Genomic DNA, 15,697 nt, shown 5'->3' with positions numbered 1-15,697 from the left:
CATTTTCAGGGTATACTTTAATATTTGGAAGGAATTTGGGGATGACTTTGGCTTCTAGGAGGCATACTACAATTTCAGCTGTCCCCTGATAGTCTTTTTTGAAGAAACATCTTCCCATTCAGTTGTAAGCATGATGTATAACATAGTATATGTGATAGTTCTAGTTTCTGTCTTTGGTCCACATTGTTTGCCATCTTAGTCGTGAGCCAATCTCGCAGACCACAAAAACAGTGCTCTAGTTTAACTGATGGGTATAGTGTCTTAAAGTCTAAAATGGTGATCTAGAATTCTTCAAATGGTTCACAGTTCTGGACGGCTGTAATTACTTGTGTGGAATTGGAAATCGCAAACTGATAGTCTTCTAGGTGTTTAACCAGGAGCATATGGATCTTCTGTTCTATTTTTCTGGTGGGTGTGTTGGTTTTGTCTAAGATAGGTCTTAATTCCATCCCTTGTTTATGTGTTTTGGCATAGGCAAATAATCTGGGAACTGCTAGTGAGGCTATTATTGCATTGCCTAGTCTTAACTTCCTTGCCAGTTGAGTGTGTGTAAACCTATGGACTCTTGACTGGAGCTTGTCGATGAAGTCTTTTCCTATCTCCTCACATTCCATGTCTTGTATATATTTCTGTAAGATGGTGGTATAGGAGTTCTTCTTCGTCAATACTATAGCCTTATTTTTATCTGCCTTTAAAAGGGTAATGTTATTTTCTGGTAGCCATTTCCTGCTCTTATCTAAAGCTCTCCAATATTCTGTTTCTCTGTGGCATTTTTTAAGGTGCCTTAAAAAATGGTAACCATCAGTTAAACTAGATCCTTGTTTTTGTGGTCTGCGAGATTGGCTCATGACTAAGATGGCAAACAATGCAGACCAAAGACAGATACTAGAACTATGACATATACTATGTTATACATCATGCTTACAACTGAATGGGAAGATGTTTCTTCAAAAAAGACTATCAGGGGACAGCTGAAATTGTAGTATGCCTCCTAGAAGCCAAAGTCATCCCCAAATTCCTTCCAAATATTAAGTACATAAGCGATACATTGATGACATATGCATCATATGGAAGACGAAGCCAATCATCAAAGAATTTATAAGATGCATGAATCGCAACCTATATGGTCTTACAATTGAATTGGAATAAATAAGCAATAAGGAAGCTCATTTTTTGGACTGTAGTATAACATTCAATGGTAGCCAATATGACACAAAGATATACCGAAAACCAAGTGCTATCCCGATATACATCCTGGCTGACTTGGATGACCCATACAACTACAAAATGGCAGCTTTTAGAGTGCTTATCAAAAGAGCCTAACACATTGTAGCAAAGAACAAGACCAATGGAGGGAAATAAGGAAAATAGCAAAATTGCAGAAAGTCACGGCTACAATAAAGGCCTAATATATAGAATGGCTGATACCAACGAAACCAGCTCGAAGACCAAGTGAATGCGATCCCAGGAAGGGATCCCCAACAAGATACATCTCCCTACCATATAGCTATAACATATGAGCACCCTATGCAGTCTCTATATCAAGAAATTGGAGCTTACACTAATGCAAAAATAGCCTACAGACATAATAGAGCTGTATTTTAATTTAAATCTAAAAAGACTGGAAAACCAAGAAAACATAATATTAGAACAATTATTCTGAACACATTCGCCATGTTGAGAAGCGAGAAAGATCAGGCTGAAATCGAAAGAACACCGGGAGTATATAAAATCCTGTTAAAGGATAAAAGATTCGCGAGGGACCTTGTACATGTCAGATCTACAAAAAGGTCACTAAGACAATGCCTCTGTGAGCACAAAACAGACATCGAAAAAAAGAAAAACAATACTGCCTTAGTGATATATTCCAACAAAAATGGCATTATCCCTAACCTACAACAAATGACAATGATTCAACAAATCCAACATATAAACCAACTATGAAATCTGGAGGCGCTAGAAATTTTTAAACCGGACTGCAAAGGCCTGTCAATCAATTTAAAGAAGAAAAACAACTATCAAGAGCATGGCAGGCTATTTATGACGCAACGCTATAACAACTGGCGCAGGTGCACATCATTTGGAGATTCGAATTTTGAAATTTTAAAAAATAAATTCTGAAGATAGAAGCATTAGAGACTTGAACGGTTAAAATTCGGAATCGCACCAGAAAAACTTGTAAAACATCTGAGGAAGACCCTAGAAGTGGATCGAAAACATTTGTGTTACATTTTTTAGTAGTACATTAACTGCAAAGCTATACAAGATTAGTACGACATATCTGTAATATTTTAATGCTTGATTTGAATGCTTGATTCTTAATTAGATACAGATTACCAAACAATATGCAAACAAGTGACAACGATATGTGCTAATTCCTTGATTTATATGTACTTTTTAGTTTTATATGATCAAAAATATATTTTTCACATTTATTAAAAATTATTATGTATCAGTTGCAAAAAATTCTTATTTGATTATACTTTTTACCTTATTCTGATCTTGCTTTGGTTTAATATGCACTCAAATTTACTTTTCTGCACTCTGTGCAAAAAAAAAAAACTTGATTCCAGAACCTGAAGTGATTTGAATAATTTAATAAATAATAATAAATATAATAAATAATAAATAAGTAATAAGAAACCAAATGATTGTCAGATTTAAATTGGGCTACTTTACCACTACTATTAATAATTAAATACTGAGTACAGTAGAGCGTCTAATTATAACAACACACCTAAATTTTTGCCGAGCATAAAATTATTTTATTTCAAACATTTTCAACCTATTTATTATAGGCCATCCTCAGGCTTACAATTATCATTCCAAAATAGAACATAACGTTTTTTGAATGATAAAGACAGAGTAAAAATGCAAGAGAAAGCTGGAGCTGATTTTCAAATGGTATTTAATGTGAAAGCTGGAGTGTTTATAGTATAAACACTCCAGCTTTCACATTAAATACCATTTGAAAATCAGCTCCAGCTTTCTCTTGCATTTTTACTCTGTCTTTATCATTCAAAAAACGTTATGTTCTATTTTGGAATGATAATTGTAAGCCTGAGGATGGCCTATAATAAATAGGTTGAAAATGTTTGAAATAAAATAATTTTATGCTCGGCAAAAATTTAGGTGTGTTGTTATAATTAGACGCTCTACTGTACTCAGTATTTAATTATTAATAGTAGTGGTAAAGTAGCCCAATTTAAATCTGACAATCATTTGGTTTCTTATTACTTATTTATTATTTATTATATTTATTATTATTTATTAAATTATTCAAATCACTTCAGGTTCTGGAATCAAGTTTTTTTTTTTTGCACAGAGTGCAGAAAAGTAAATTTGAGTGCATATTAAACCAAAGCAAGATCAGAATAAGGTAAAAAGTATAATCAAATAAGAATTTTTTGCAACTGATACATAATAATTTTTAATAAATGTGAAAAATATATTTTTGATCATATAAAACTAAAAAGTACATATAAATCAAGGAATTAGCACATATCGTTGTCACTTGTTTGCATATTGTTTGGTAATCTGTATCTAATTAAGAATCAAGCATTCAAATCAAGCATTAAAATATTACAGATATGTCGTACTAATCTTGTATAGCTTTGCAGTTAATGTACTACTAAAAAATGTAACACAAATGTTTTCGATCCACTTCTAGGGTCTTCCTCAGATGTTTTACAAGTTTTTCTGGTGCGATTCCGAATTTTAACCGTTCAAGTCTCTAATGCTTCTATCTTCAGAATTTATTTTTTAAAATTTCAAAATTCGAATCTCCAAATGATGTGCACCTGCGCCAGTTGTTATAGCGTTGCGTCATAAATAGCCTGCCATGCTCTTGATAGTTGTTTTTCTTCTTTAAATTGATTGACAGGCCTTTGCAGTCCGGTTTAAAAATTTCTAGCGCCTCCAGATTTCATAGTTGGTTTATATGTTGGATTTGTTGAATCATTGTCATTTGTTGTAGGTTAGGGATAATGCCATTTTTGTTGGAATATATCACTAAGGCAGTATTGTTTTTCTTTTTTTCGATGTCTGTTTTGTGCTCACAGAGGCATTGTCTTAGTGACCTTTTTGTAGATCTGACATGTACAAGGTCCCTCGCGAATCTTTTATCCTTTAACAGGATTTTATATACTCCCGGTGTTCTTTCGATTTCAGCCTGATCTTTCTCGCTTCTCAACATGGCGAATGTGTTCAGAATAATTGTTCTAATATTATGTTTTCTTGGTTTTCCAGTCTTTTTAGATTTAAATTAAAATACAGCTCTATTATGTCTGTAGGCTATTTTTGCATTAGTGTAAGCTCCAATTTCTTGATATAGAGACTGCATAGGGTGCTCATATGTTATAGCTATATGGTAGGGAGATGTATCTTGTTGGGGATCCCTTCCTGGGATCGCATTCACTTGGTCTTCGAGCTGGTTTCGTTGGTATCAGCCATTCTATATATTAGGCCTTTATTGTAGCCGTGACTTTCTGCAATTTTGCTATTTTCCTTATTTCCCTCCATTGGTCTTGTTCTTTGCTACAATGTGTTAGGCTCTTTTGATAAGCACTCTAAAAGCTGCCATTTTGTAGTTGTATGGGTCATCCAAGTCAGCCAGGATGTATATCGGGATAGCACTTGGTTTTCGGTATATCTTTGTGTCATATTGGCAGAAAAACATCACACAAAACAAGCAAAACTTTCTTTTTCTTGGGTTTATCTGGATATGTCAGCCACTTGGCTACATTCTCCGACAAGCTGAAGTAAAACACACCAGTTGTGATGCAAGGTCCTAGAATATAGCTCATGATGGTGGGAAAAACCTCGTTCAAATACTGGCACATTTTTAAGTACCCTCTTGATGAGTATGAGTCAGAATGTTTTTGATACTAGATTAACTTCTGAAATATAATTTTTTTGTTTTTATATCTTTCAATATGTTTATTTTGTTTGTGCAGAATAAAGAAATAATTTTTAACGATACAATATGGTCGTGCCAGTGAAGCCAGCTAAAATACGCACACCGACAAAAATAATATTGGAGTAGCCCAAGACAATATTGCAGCGCCACAGCACTAGCAGAAATTTAAATTTGCCGACTGGAACGCTTTCGGTTAACCGACGTTTCGGATAAACAATGCTCTACTGTCCACCTCTCTCTCAGTAATTGCAATTAATTATAACAACACACCTGAATTTTTGCCAAGCATAAAATTATTTTATTTCAAACGTTTTCAACCTATTTATTATAGGACATCCTCAGGCTTACAATTGTTGTTCCAAAATAAAACGTAACATTTTTTGAATAAGTTTCATTTTTAAATTTAAAGATTTAGAATATGTGTATATGAAAAAATAAATAAATACAATAAATAAATAATAGGAAAAATAAAATAAAACGGCATAAATAAATAAATACCGTATACAAGGCTAAGTATAACTATTACAAGTTTTAAAGGGTTTTTAATCCCCATGCTTTTTTCTATCAATATTATGTACTGTACTTCCATGCTGTTGGAAATGCATTAGCATTCTTGGCATTTAAGCAACAGTTATTTATTTTACTTTTATATATTTCCATCTTTTCCATTTCTAATGCAACGGCTGGAGATTGGACTGTTTTAATGATTTTTGCCTCATCCCATTTTACATTTGCTCCTTCCGTCTGCACCATTATTGCTAAAATGGTGGTGTTGTGCCCTTTATTAACATTGTATCTGTGTTCTCGCAGACATATTGCTAAATTTCTTCTGGTTACACCCACGTAATCCTTTGCTACTCTTAATTGTTGATTTTCAAATGGTATTTAATGTGAAAGCTGGAGTGTTTATAGTATAAACACTCCAGCTTTCACATTAAATACCATTTGAAAATCAGCTCCAGCTTTCTCTTGCATTTTTACTCTGTCTTTATCATTCAAAAAACGTTATGTTCTATTTTGGAATGATAATTGTAAGCCTGAGGATGGCCTATAATAAATAGGTTGAAAATGTTTGAAATAAAATAATTTTATGCTCGGCAAAAATTTAGGTGTGTTGTTATAATTAGACGCTCTACTGTACTCAGTATTTAATTATTAATAGTAGTGGTAAAGTAGCCCAATTTAAATCTGACAATCATTTGGTTTCTTATTACTTATTTATTATTTATTATATTTATTATTATTTATTAAATTATTCAAATCACTTCAGGTTCTGGAATCAAGTTTTTTTTTTTTGCACAGAGTGCAGAAAAGTAAATTTGAGTGCATATTAAACCAAAGCAAGATCAGAATAAGGTAAAAAGTATAATCAAATAAGAATTTTTTGCAACTGATACATAATAATTTTTAATAAATGTGAAAAATATATTTTTGATCATATAAAACTAAAAAGTACATATAAATCAAGGAATTAGCACATATCGTTGTCACTTGTTTGCATATTGTTTGGTAATCTGTATCTAATTAAGAATCAAGCATTCAAATCAAGCATTAAAATATTACAGATATGTCGTACTAATCTTGTATAGCTTTGCAGTTAATGTACTACTAAAAAATGTAACACAAATGTTTTCGATCCACTTCTAGGGTCTTCCTCAGATGTTTTACAAGTTTTTCTGGTGCGATTCCGAATTTTAACCGTTCAAGTCTCTAATGCTTCTATCTTCAGAATTTATTTTTTAAAATTTCAAAATTCGAATCTCCAAATGATGTGCACCTGCGCCAGTTGTTATAGCGTTGCGTCATAAATAGCCTGCCATGCTCTTGATAGTTGTTTTTCTTCTTTAAATTGATTGACAGGCCTTTGCAGTCCGGTTTAAAAATTTCTAGCGCCTCCAGATTTCATAGTTGGTTTATATGTTGGATTTGTTGAATCATTGTCATTTGTTGTAGGTTAGGGATAATGCCATTTTTGTTGGAATATATCACTAAGGCAGTATTGTTTTTCTTTTTTTCGATGTCTGTTTTGTGCTCACAGAGGCATTGTCTTAGTGACCTTTTTGTAGATCTGACATGTACAAGGTCCCTCGCGAATCTTTTATCCTTTAACAGGATTTTATATACTCCCGGTGTTCTTTCGATTTCAGCCTGATCTTTCTCGCTTCTCAACATGGCGAATGTGTTCAGAATAATTGTTCTAATATTATGTTTTCTTGGTTTTCCAGTCTTTTTAGATTTAAATTAAAATACAGCTCTATTATGTCTGTAGGCTATTTTTGCATTAGTGTAAGCTCCAATTTCTTGATATAGAGACTGCATAGGGTGCTCATATGTTATAGCTATATGGTAGGGAGATGTATCTTGTTGGGGATCCCTTCCTGGGATCGCATTCACTTGGTCTTCGAGCTGGTTTCGTTGGTATCAGCCATTCTATATATTAGGCCTTTATTGTAGCCGTGACTTTCTGCAATTTTGCTATTTTCCTTATTTCCCTCCATTGGTCTTGTTCTTTGCTACAATGTGTTAGGCTCTTTTGATAAGCACTCTAAAAGCTGCCATTTTGTAGTTGTATGGGTCATCCAAGTCAGCCAGGATGTATATCGGGATAGCACTTGGTTTTCGGTATATCTTTGTGTCATATTGGCTACCATTGAATGTTATACTACAGTCCAAAAAATGAGCTTCCTTATTGCTTATTTATTCCAATTCAATTGTAAGACCATATAGGTTGCGATTCATGCATCTTATAAATTCTTTGATGATTGGCTTCGTCTTCCATATGATGCATATGTCATCAATGTATCGCTTATGTACTTAATATTTGGAAGGAATTTGGGGATGACTTTGGCTTCTAGGAGGCATACTACAATTTCAGCTGTCCCCTGATAGTCTTTTTTGAAGAAACATCTTCCCATTCAGTTGTAAGCATGATGTATAACATAGTATATGTCATAGTTCTAGTATCTGTCTTTGGTCTGCATTGTTTGCCATCTTAGTCATGAGCCAATCTCGCAGACCACAAAAACAAGGATCTAGTTTAACTGATGGTTACCATTTTTTAAGGCACCTTAAAAAATGCCACAGAGAAACAGAATATTGGAGAGCTTTAGATAAGAGCAGGAAATGGCTACCAGAAAATAACATTACCCTTTTAAAGGCAGATAAAAATAAGGCTATAGTATTGACGAAGAAGAACTCCTATACCACCATCTTACAGAAATATATACAAGACATGGAATGTGAGGAGATAGGAAAAGACTTCATCGACAAGCTCCAGTCAAGAGTCCATAGGTTTACACACACTCAACTGGCAAGGAAGTTAAGACTAGGCAATGCAATAATAGCCTCACTAGCAGTTCCCAGATTATTTGCCTATGCCAAAACACATAAACAAGGGATGGAATTAAGACCTATCTTAGACAAAACCAACACACCCACCAGAAAAATAGAACAGAAGATCCATATGCTCCTGGTTAAACACCTAGAAGACTATCAGTTTGCGATTTCCAATTCCACACAAGTAATTACAGCCGTCCAGAACTGTGAACCATTTGAAGAATTCTAGATCACCATTTTAGACTTTAAGACACTATACCCATCAGTTAAACTAGAGCACTGTTTTTGTGGTCTGCGAGATTGGCTCACGACTAAGATGGCAAACAATGTGGACCAAAGACAGAAACTAGAACTATCACATATACTATGTTATACATCATGCTTACAACTGAATGGGAAGATGTTTCTTCAAAAAAGACTATCAGGGGACAGCTGAAATTGTAGTATGCCTCCTAGAAGCCAAAGTCATCCCCAAATTCCATCCAAATATTAAAGTATACCCTGAAAATGTTTTCTTATGTCTTTATGGGATTTGGTGAAAAAATAAGTTTTTTTTATGATTTACATTTATCTTTGTTAGAAACATCTGTATATATTGTAAAGATTTTACATTTAAATAACTGAGCAAAGTTCAATTTTTGATAAAACAGTCTAACATCACTAGGCTTCAATCAGAATAATCCTTAATGCAGACAGAAGAACAGAATTATAATAGTATAAACCAATCTTAATTTTAGAAGATAAATCTAACCTCTCACTCAGATTTCTAGAACAATGATCACATAGTAGGAAATAAACTTTCAGTAATAAAGGAACAGGATGCATACATCACAGAGCCTGGGTGTGATTAGTACCCAAGTGTGATTTTTTTTTTCTTTGTCAATCTCACAAAACTAAATTCAGTTAATTGTATTTTATTTATTCTTAGTAAATCTTTCCTCTTTGTTTTTTATACTCACCTGTTATAATTTTCAGCAACCTTTAAGCTTATTTTTGATTTTATTATATTGCAGTAATATACTTATTTTCTTGATAATTTTACTGTAAGGCCGAAATACAGAACACACAAGTTTCTGGCTTTTGTGTCTATACTTTATCATATTTGGGTTGCACTAGCATGATTTCTTTCATTCCAACTGCATCTCATAGGTTCCAACTTTTAAAAAACATTTGTTAGGTTAATGTAATCATTTTAGGGTTAGAATATTTGAACTTTCCACCTCTGGAAAGTTTCTTATTCATCTTATTCATGTTCTAGCTTTTGCAGTTTTTACAGTAATGTAAAAATTATTTTTTGTTAAAAAATTTATCTTTGTTATATATGATATAAATATTATAAGATTTGAAGAATAATTATTCAATAAAGAAAATGATAATTTTATAATTATAATATTATGTCTTATTTATTAAAATGTTTTTACAGGGTTGCAGATGGGGTGCTCTGGTCCTTGGTATTATGTGGGGAATAAGTAGACAAAGTAAGTTTTATTTCTACAAAACCTTTTCATAATTTCAATATAGTTATTTTTATTTAACTGTAAATAATGATAAGTATCATACATCCAAATATTTATTAGTTAAGAGTTGTAGATTTAGAATAACAAAATAAACATACTGGTTATAACACGATGATTTGTAATGTTTAAATTTTTTAGTTCTCTAAAAAATCACTGCAATTCAAAAATAGTGACTGTTAATGTAAATTATTTCAAAGAATTATAAACTAAAAAATTATATTATGCTCTGTTCATTACTGACCATTCACATTTCATTTTCTGCTTGGAAAGTTGTTTTATAGGTTTAATTGGTTTTTGCTTACATGTCATCATTCAATAAAACTTGCCTTTTGACAGTAATAAACTACTTGTAATATTGCAAACATTATTGGGATTTAATTTCAAAATGAAAATTTAAGATAAGAGGCAATTTCCAAAGATTTAATGATTTATATAGGAAGTTGAAATATCTACTTTAAGGAAACCAAAACCATTCATCAACCTCAAAAGGTTTTTAGCCTTTATTAGACTATCATCAGCTTCTGAAGAACATATTACATTATATCAAAGAATTTTGATAGTATTTTCCAGAGAAACAGGCTTTTCATTTTGGCTTCCTAGTTGATTGTGAAATAGTCATTCTAAACAAAATTCCCAAAATAGGTGTAACTAATCAAAATAAGTAATAATGAATGAAATAAATATCAAAGAACAGAAAAAGAAAATTTATTCTGTTTTTCAGTAGCTGATGATGGCCTAATAAAGACTGAAAACATTTCTAGATTAATGAAATGGTTTTCTAAATAAGCAAATATTTTGAATTTTCATTTAAATATAGTGCCAAATTGTGTTTATTTCAGTGATTTATATTTAAGTATTAAGCATAGATAGTGAGTCAAAGTTTTTAGTTTATAATGATGCAATCTATAATAAAACTGTTTTTGCACTAAACAAATTGGAGAAAGTAATTTTATTAAGCATATTTAAGTTAGAAATTGTAATATTACAAACATTATGCTTAGTAAGATTTTGTTATATTCTTTATACTTTTAAAATGAAAAATATGAAATTTTATGAATGCAGCTATGAATTACATATGTATATGATGTAAACATATAAAGTAAACATGTGTAAAGTTTAGTTATTTCATGAGCTTTCCATGAACTAAACTTTATCTTATAGAGCAGGGGTCACCAAACTTTTTTCACAGTGGGCCACATAACTGAGAGAATGACGAGCACTGCGCGCACAACCATTTTGTTCAATACAGTACACTGAATACACAAAAAGTAAAGACAACCAACATATTTACTTACCAATACACAAACATATGATCACTGCAGCAAGCTTGTAATTGCTTTTCTTAGAAACTTCATTGCAGGTACTTACACAAAATGATATTCTCTGTCATAAAAAGTTGCAGAATTTTTTATTTTACTGATTTTTCTAAAAGTTATATTACTGTCAGATGCAAAAATCAGATTGGACCACTTCTGGCATTTTTACTTACACTTACTATGTAGAAAAAGTTAAAATATGTTTATCTACAGTCTATGATATTTCCATATAAATAATTATATTTTAGCTTATTTGTGGCACATTGTGGCGGAGGGCCAGATGAGCTGACCTCGGCTGGATCCGACCCACAGGCCATAGTTTGGTGACCCCTGCATATATGCATGATTTTGTTTCTTCTTTTCCTTGCTGGCAGTAAACTACATGTAATAAATTATTTAAAGTTTAATTATCAATAAATAAAATGATTCAATAGTATTTGTGATTTTTTTCAATTTATCTGACTATCCTGGATGTTTATTCATATGATTAATGGTATTTTCCAGAGAAACGGGCTTTTCATTTTGGTTTCCTAGTTGAGTGTGAAATAGTTACTCTAAACAAAATTTCCAAAATAGCTTAACTAATCAAATAAGTGATAAGGAATGAAATAAAGTCAGTTTTCCCTCACAAACATAATGCATAGTATTTATTATTGTGAGAACTGAGGGGTTTAGAGCCGTGAACTTGACCCTTCTTACCGGCTTCTCATCAGGGGATGGCCTATGATTTAACGGAACACGCAAATTGTTTGATAGCTGTTTCTGTTCAGGAACTGGCACCAGTTAGGATAATTATGGGCGTCCTAACTCACAATTTTTAACACTATTTCGAGTACGAGGGCTCGTTAAACATTTGAGTGGGAGGGAGGTGAATAAGTCAGTAGGTGTCCATGCTCCGATTAATGGACAGATTTTAACAAAACAACAAATTTAATTATCAAACTTAAAACTAGGATACAAAGTTATAACTAAATATGGCAATATTGCATTGTATGTTACAAAGATCTATTTGCAACAAACTTATGGATAACAGCCAATACATGTTATACTCTACTTAATCTATAGAGAGATGAGAGAGAGTTTATATTTAAATCAAAATACCTCTGATAAATCCTCATATTCTTTATATGACATTGTCATGACAATCGTGGACTGTGGAGTTTGTTGGGGAAGATGCGGTGATCAGGTCTCGCGAGGTGCATGGAGCAAGGTTCGAATATAGTTCCAGCTGGGAGACTTTCTTCTGATGATCACCCCGAAGTGTGGGTGTGACCCCTTTTTATACACGTCCTGGAGGGGAAACTATCAGGGAAAGTTCTGATGCAATTCCATCTAAGTTTGATTTGTTTCCGGGTGCTGTTTATGTTAATTGTCAGAAATTGAATGTTTCGACAAATTTATTACCTCTCTTTATCAGGCTCTTACTCCTTTTACCTCATAAAACTGATAACATCTGTCAAACATATTAAATTAATTGCCAGTAGTGACTAAGGTCAGTGTGTGTATTACAACCTTAGTAATAGTTGTTAAATTGGAGAGATATTCGATCGGTCTTATCTATTAAGAAATTGGGAAATAGGATGTTTGTGGGTTTTTTTCCACTGGTCAGTTTTGACCTTTGGAGTGTAGGACCTAGAACCCTAGAATTGGATTGTAATATTACTTTAATTAATTAATTAAGGGATTAATTAATTGTCCCCCTCTGCATTCTCACACTATTATGTGATTATGCAGATGGTGTGCACTCTTGATAATCCAAACTTTATTTAATCCAAATCAATTTTACTTTCCTGGCTGTTATATATAAAAAAGGAAAAGTATGGCAAATGGTCAAAACAATGACTCCCCCAATATTTTTACATTTTTGAACTTAGGATATCTTGAAATGTTGAGAAATGCAAAAAAATTTGAGTGTAATTTCTGTATGTGTGTGGGGCACAATTTTGTTCACCTTCTTTGAAGCTTAATAATTCCTGTGCTTTTTGTTGAAAATTTCTGAAATTTTGCAGGGAGGATAGTTTATTAGATGGATTGATGCTATTAAATTTTAGTGGTTAAAAATCGAGGGGATGGGGTCATGTATATCTCCAGTAGGGTCAGATTTAATGACAATTTTAATCGTTATTAGCATTTACAATTTTTTTATAAAACTCATCCCTATCCTAAAAATTAAGATTTTTGCCATTTACAATAGTTAAAAATATAAAGATTTTAATAAAATATGATAACAGATGATGCCACCAAAAATTTAAATGTAGGCATGAAAATTGAGCAACTCTTTGCTGGTTTTTAAAATTTTATATTTTAAACTTGAAATAGCTAGAAAATTTTTATTTATAAAATTTTAAAATTTTAGGCTCACTTTCCAAAAAAGAAGCAAAATTGAGAGAAATAGAAGCTAAGAAAAAAGTGATTTTGGATGCCAAAAGAGCAGAAGAAAAGAAACGTCTTAATAAAGGTAAATTAATTTTGTTTTAAGGTAATAAAGGTAATGTTTTTGTTTTAAATATTAGCATTTGAAAAGTTATATTTGCATATTATTAAATATTTGATTATTAAAAAGAAATAATTAACAGATACAGGGTATTAATTTACTGTTTTAGGTTAAAAATATATGATAAATCTTTTGAAAAATTAATTATATGTATATTTAATCTTTCTCATTTAATTATTTTCTATTTTCTTATAAGCATGACAAATTAATCAACATCATTATAGTATTTGTTTATAATATTTTTAACATTGATACTTTAATTGTATAATAAGTTTTCTAGTTTTGTATATTATATAACATATCAATATAGTTTAATATTCAGAATGGACAATTTTTTAATCTAAGAAAGGAACCTTGATAATTTTACATTATCAAGGTTCCTTTCTTATTATAATATAATATATTATAATTTTATATTTATGTCATGAATGACACTTTGTGCTTAGTATTGAAATAAATAGCTCGGAAAAATTGTGTTTCAAAATTAGTTTATTCAGTTAAAGAACTTATTCAGAAATGTATACCAGAATAGAAAGTGCACAAAAGCAAGGTTCTATTTTGATTGATGAATACATTGATTCAAACATACAGTGATATATGTGTAGACCCCAATCTGAAGGTTTTGTAACATTCTAAAAGTTGTTTGGAGTTCTTAATGCCCTGGTGGTAGTTATTCAATTTATTTGTGATGTATTGATTAAGGATTTTTTCAATTGGTATCATTGGAGACTCCAACTTGTCCACAACAGGACATAGTTGATATCCAGGTTTATGCACTTTGGCAAAGGCAAAAATTCTCAGAACAGAAGGCCTCAGTTTAGAAGTGTCTTGGTTGAACTGATGACTGTTGTGTAGCTTCCAGACATAGAAGGTATGATTATGCATTCCATTTCAGTAACGTAATCAAGTATTTCTTTTTTGTATGTTGAGCTACACAAGAGGACTAGGTCCTTGGATTTATCTGTTCTACACAGGACTATATCATTATTGGCCATCCACTTTCTGGACATTTTGATGGAATTTCAAATGGTGCATTTTGGAGTTGTGTGCTATAGTGGCAGATGGTTAAGCATGTTTTCTATCTGTAAGGAACTGCACCTTTCATCTCAATCATGTAGGCAATGATGGCAACTTCCATGCTAATATATTAGAGTTGGCCAACTTAACTTGCCACTCCTCTTTCTTTCAATTTGAGAAAGTGGCTTACCTGCAATGCAAAAGAGTGCCTATGGGAAGCTCCTTTTGGGAACATTTTGTGAATTAATCAGGCAACTTGAAAATCAGGTTTTTCCATCCTATAGTATGACATCTCCCTATATTCCAGATATATTGATTACCTATTAAGTATTTGGCATCATAAACTAAATGTTTTTCTGGATCCTTTTAACAACAGTCCTTTTGACCTTCACTTATGCACAGAACATCATACATCTTTTGCACATTTCCTGGATATTAGCATACACAGCTACTGATGTCTGTCCAGAATTTAAGTATTCCTGGTAAATCTTTGAAACTTTTGCTCAAGAAAATCCAAGAGCATTTACCACCTTGCTGATAAAGTAACCTGTTATTTTTGCTCCAACAATCTGTCCATGATAAATTCTTTACATGGCCTTTTGCTACTGTAACCAAGCTCACACATAATCAACAAGTATCACATCTATGATGTCACTTGCAAATGTTCCTGCTCAAAGCATTTCCTCTGTAGGCAGAAATTAAGAACATTGCATGTGCTGCTATCTCTAATTTTTTGGCACATTAAGCTTTAAATAAATTTATTCACTTTTAGTTTTAAGTTATCTCTAATTCATTTTTTATATTTGATTGATATTGTTTCTATTGTTAATTTGATATCATTACCATAATCAGTATATGGTTGCAGTTTTGTCTTTGGTGTTTATCAAGCTGATTGGTCTTCCTGCTGCTGTTGTAACCTGTGGTTTTTGTACATCAAAAGTAGAGTGGAGCATGAAGATGTTAGTACTAATATTTTGATGCTGTTTGGAAATTGTTATAAATTTATTAATTTTACTATAATGAGATGCTCTGTTAGATCATGATGTTTATTCTTTTTCTGATAGCATCTTAATAACTGCATCCAGAATAACTTTTTTAT

General features: G+C 32.0%; 1 protein-coding gene across 1 annotated transcript in view; it reads left to right on the top strand.

Annotated features, from left to right (window-relative positions):
• LOC111631263 (ATP synthase subunit e, mitochondrial-like) overlaps nucleotides 1-15,591 on the top strand; it is a 24,248-nt gene extending 8,657 nt beyond the window's left edge. The window contains exons 2-4 of the mRNA XM_023375481.1: nucleotides 9,678-9,732; nucleotides 13,444-13,545; nucleotides 15,464-15,591. Of these exons, the coding sequence (XP_023231249.1) occupies nucleotides 9,678-9,732; nucleotides 13,444-13,545; nucleotides 15,464-15,576 (270 nt within the window). The 3' untranslated portion in view covers nucleotides 15,577-15,591. The remainder of the gene's footprint in view (nucleotides 1-9,677; nucleotides 9,733-13,443; nucleotides 13,546-15,463) is intronic.
• Nucleotides 15,592-15,697: the final 106 nt, after the last annotated feature.

This window comes from Centruroides sculpturatus, unplaced genomic scaffold, assembly GCF_000671375.1.
Source record: "Centruroides sculpturatus isolate CEXI.00-Female unplaced genomic scaffold, Cexi_2.0 scaffold50, whole genome shotgun sequence".
NCBI classification, from domain to species: domain Eukaryota; kingdom Metazoa; phylum Arthropoda; class Arachnida; order Scorpiones; family Buthidae; genus Centruroides; species Centruroides sculpturatus.
Note: the sequence above shows the minus strand (reverse complement) of the source record. Positions and strands in the feature narration are given on the sequence as shown.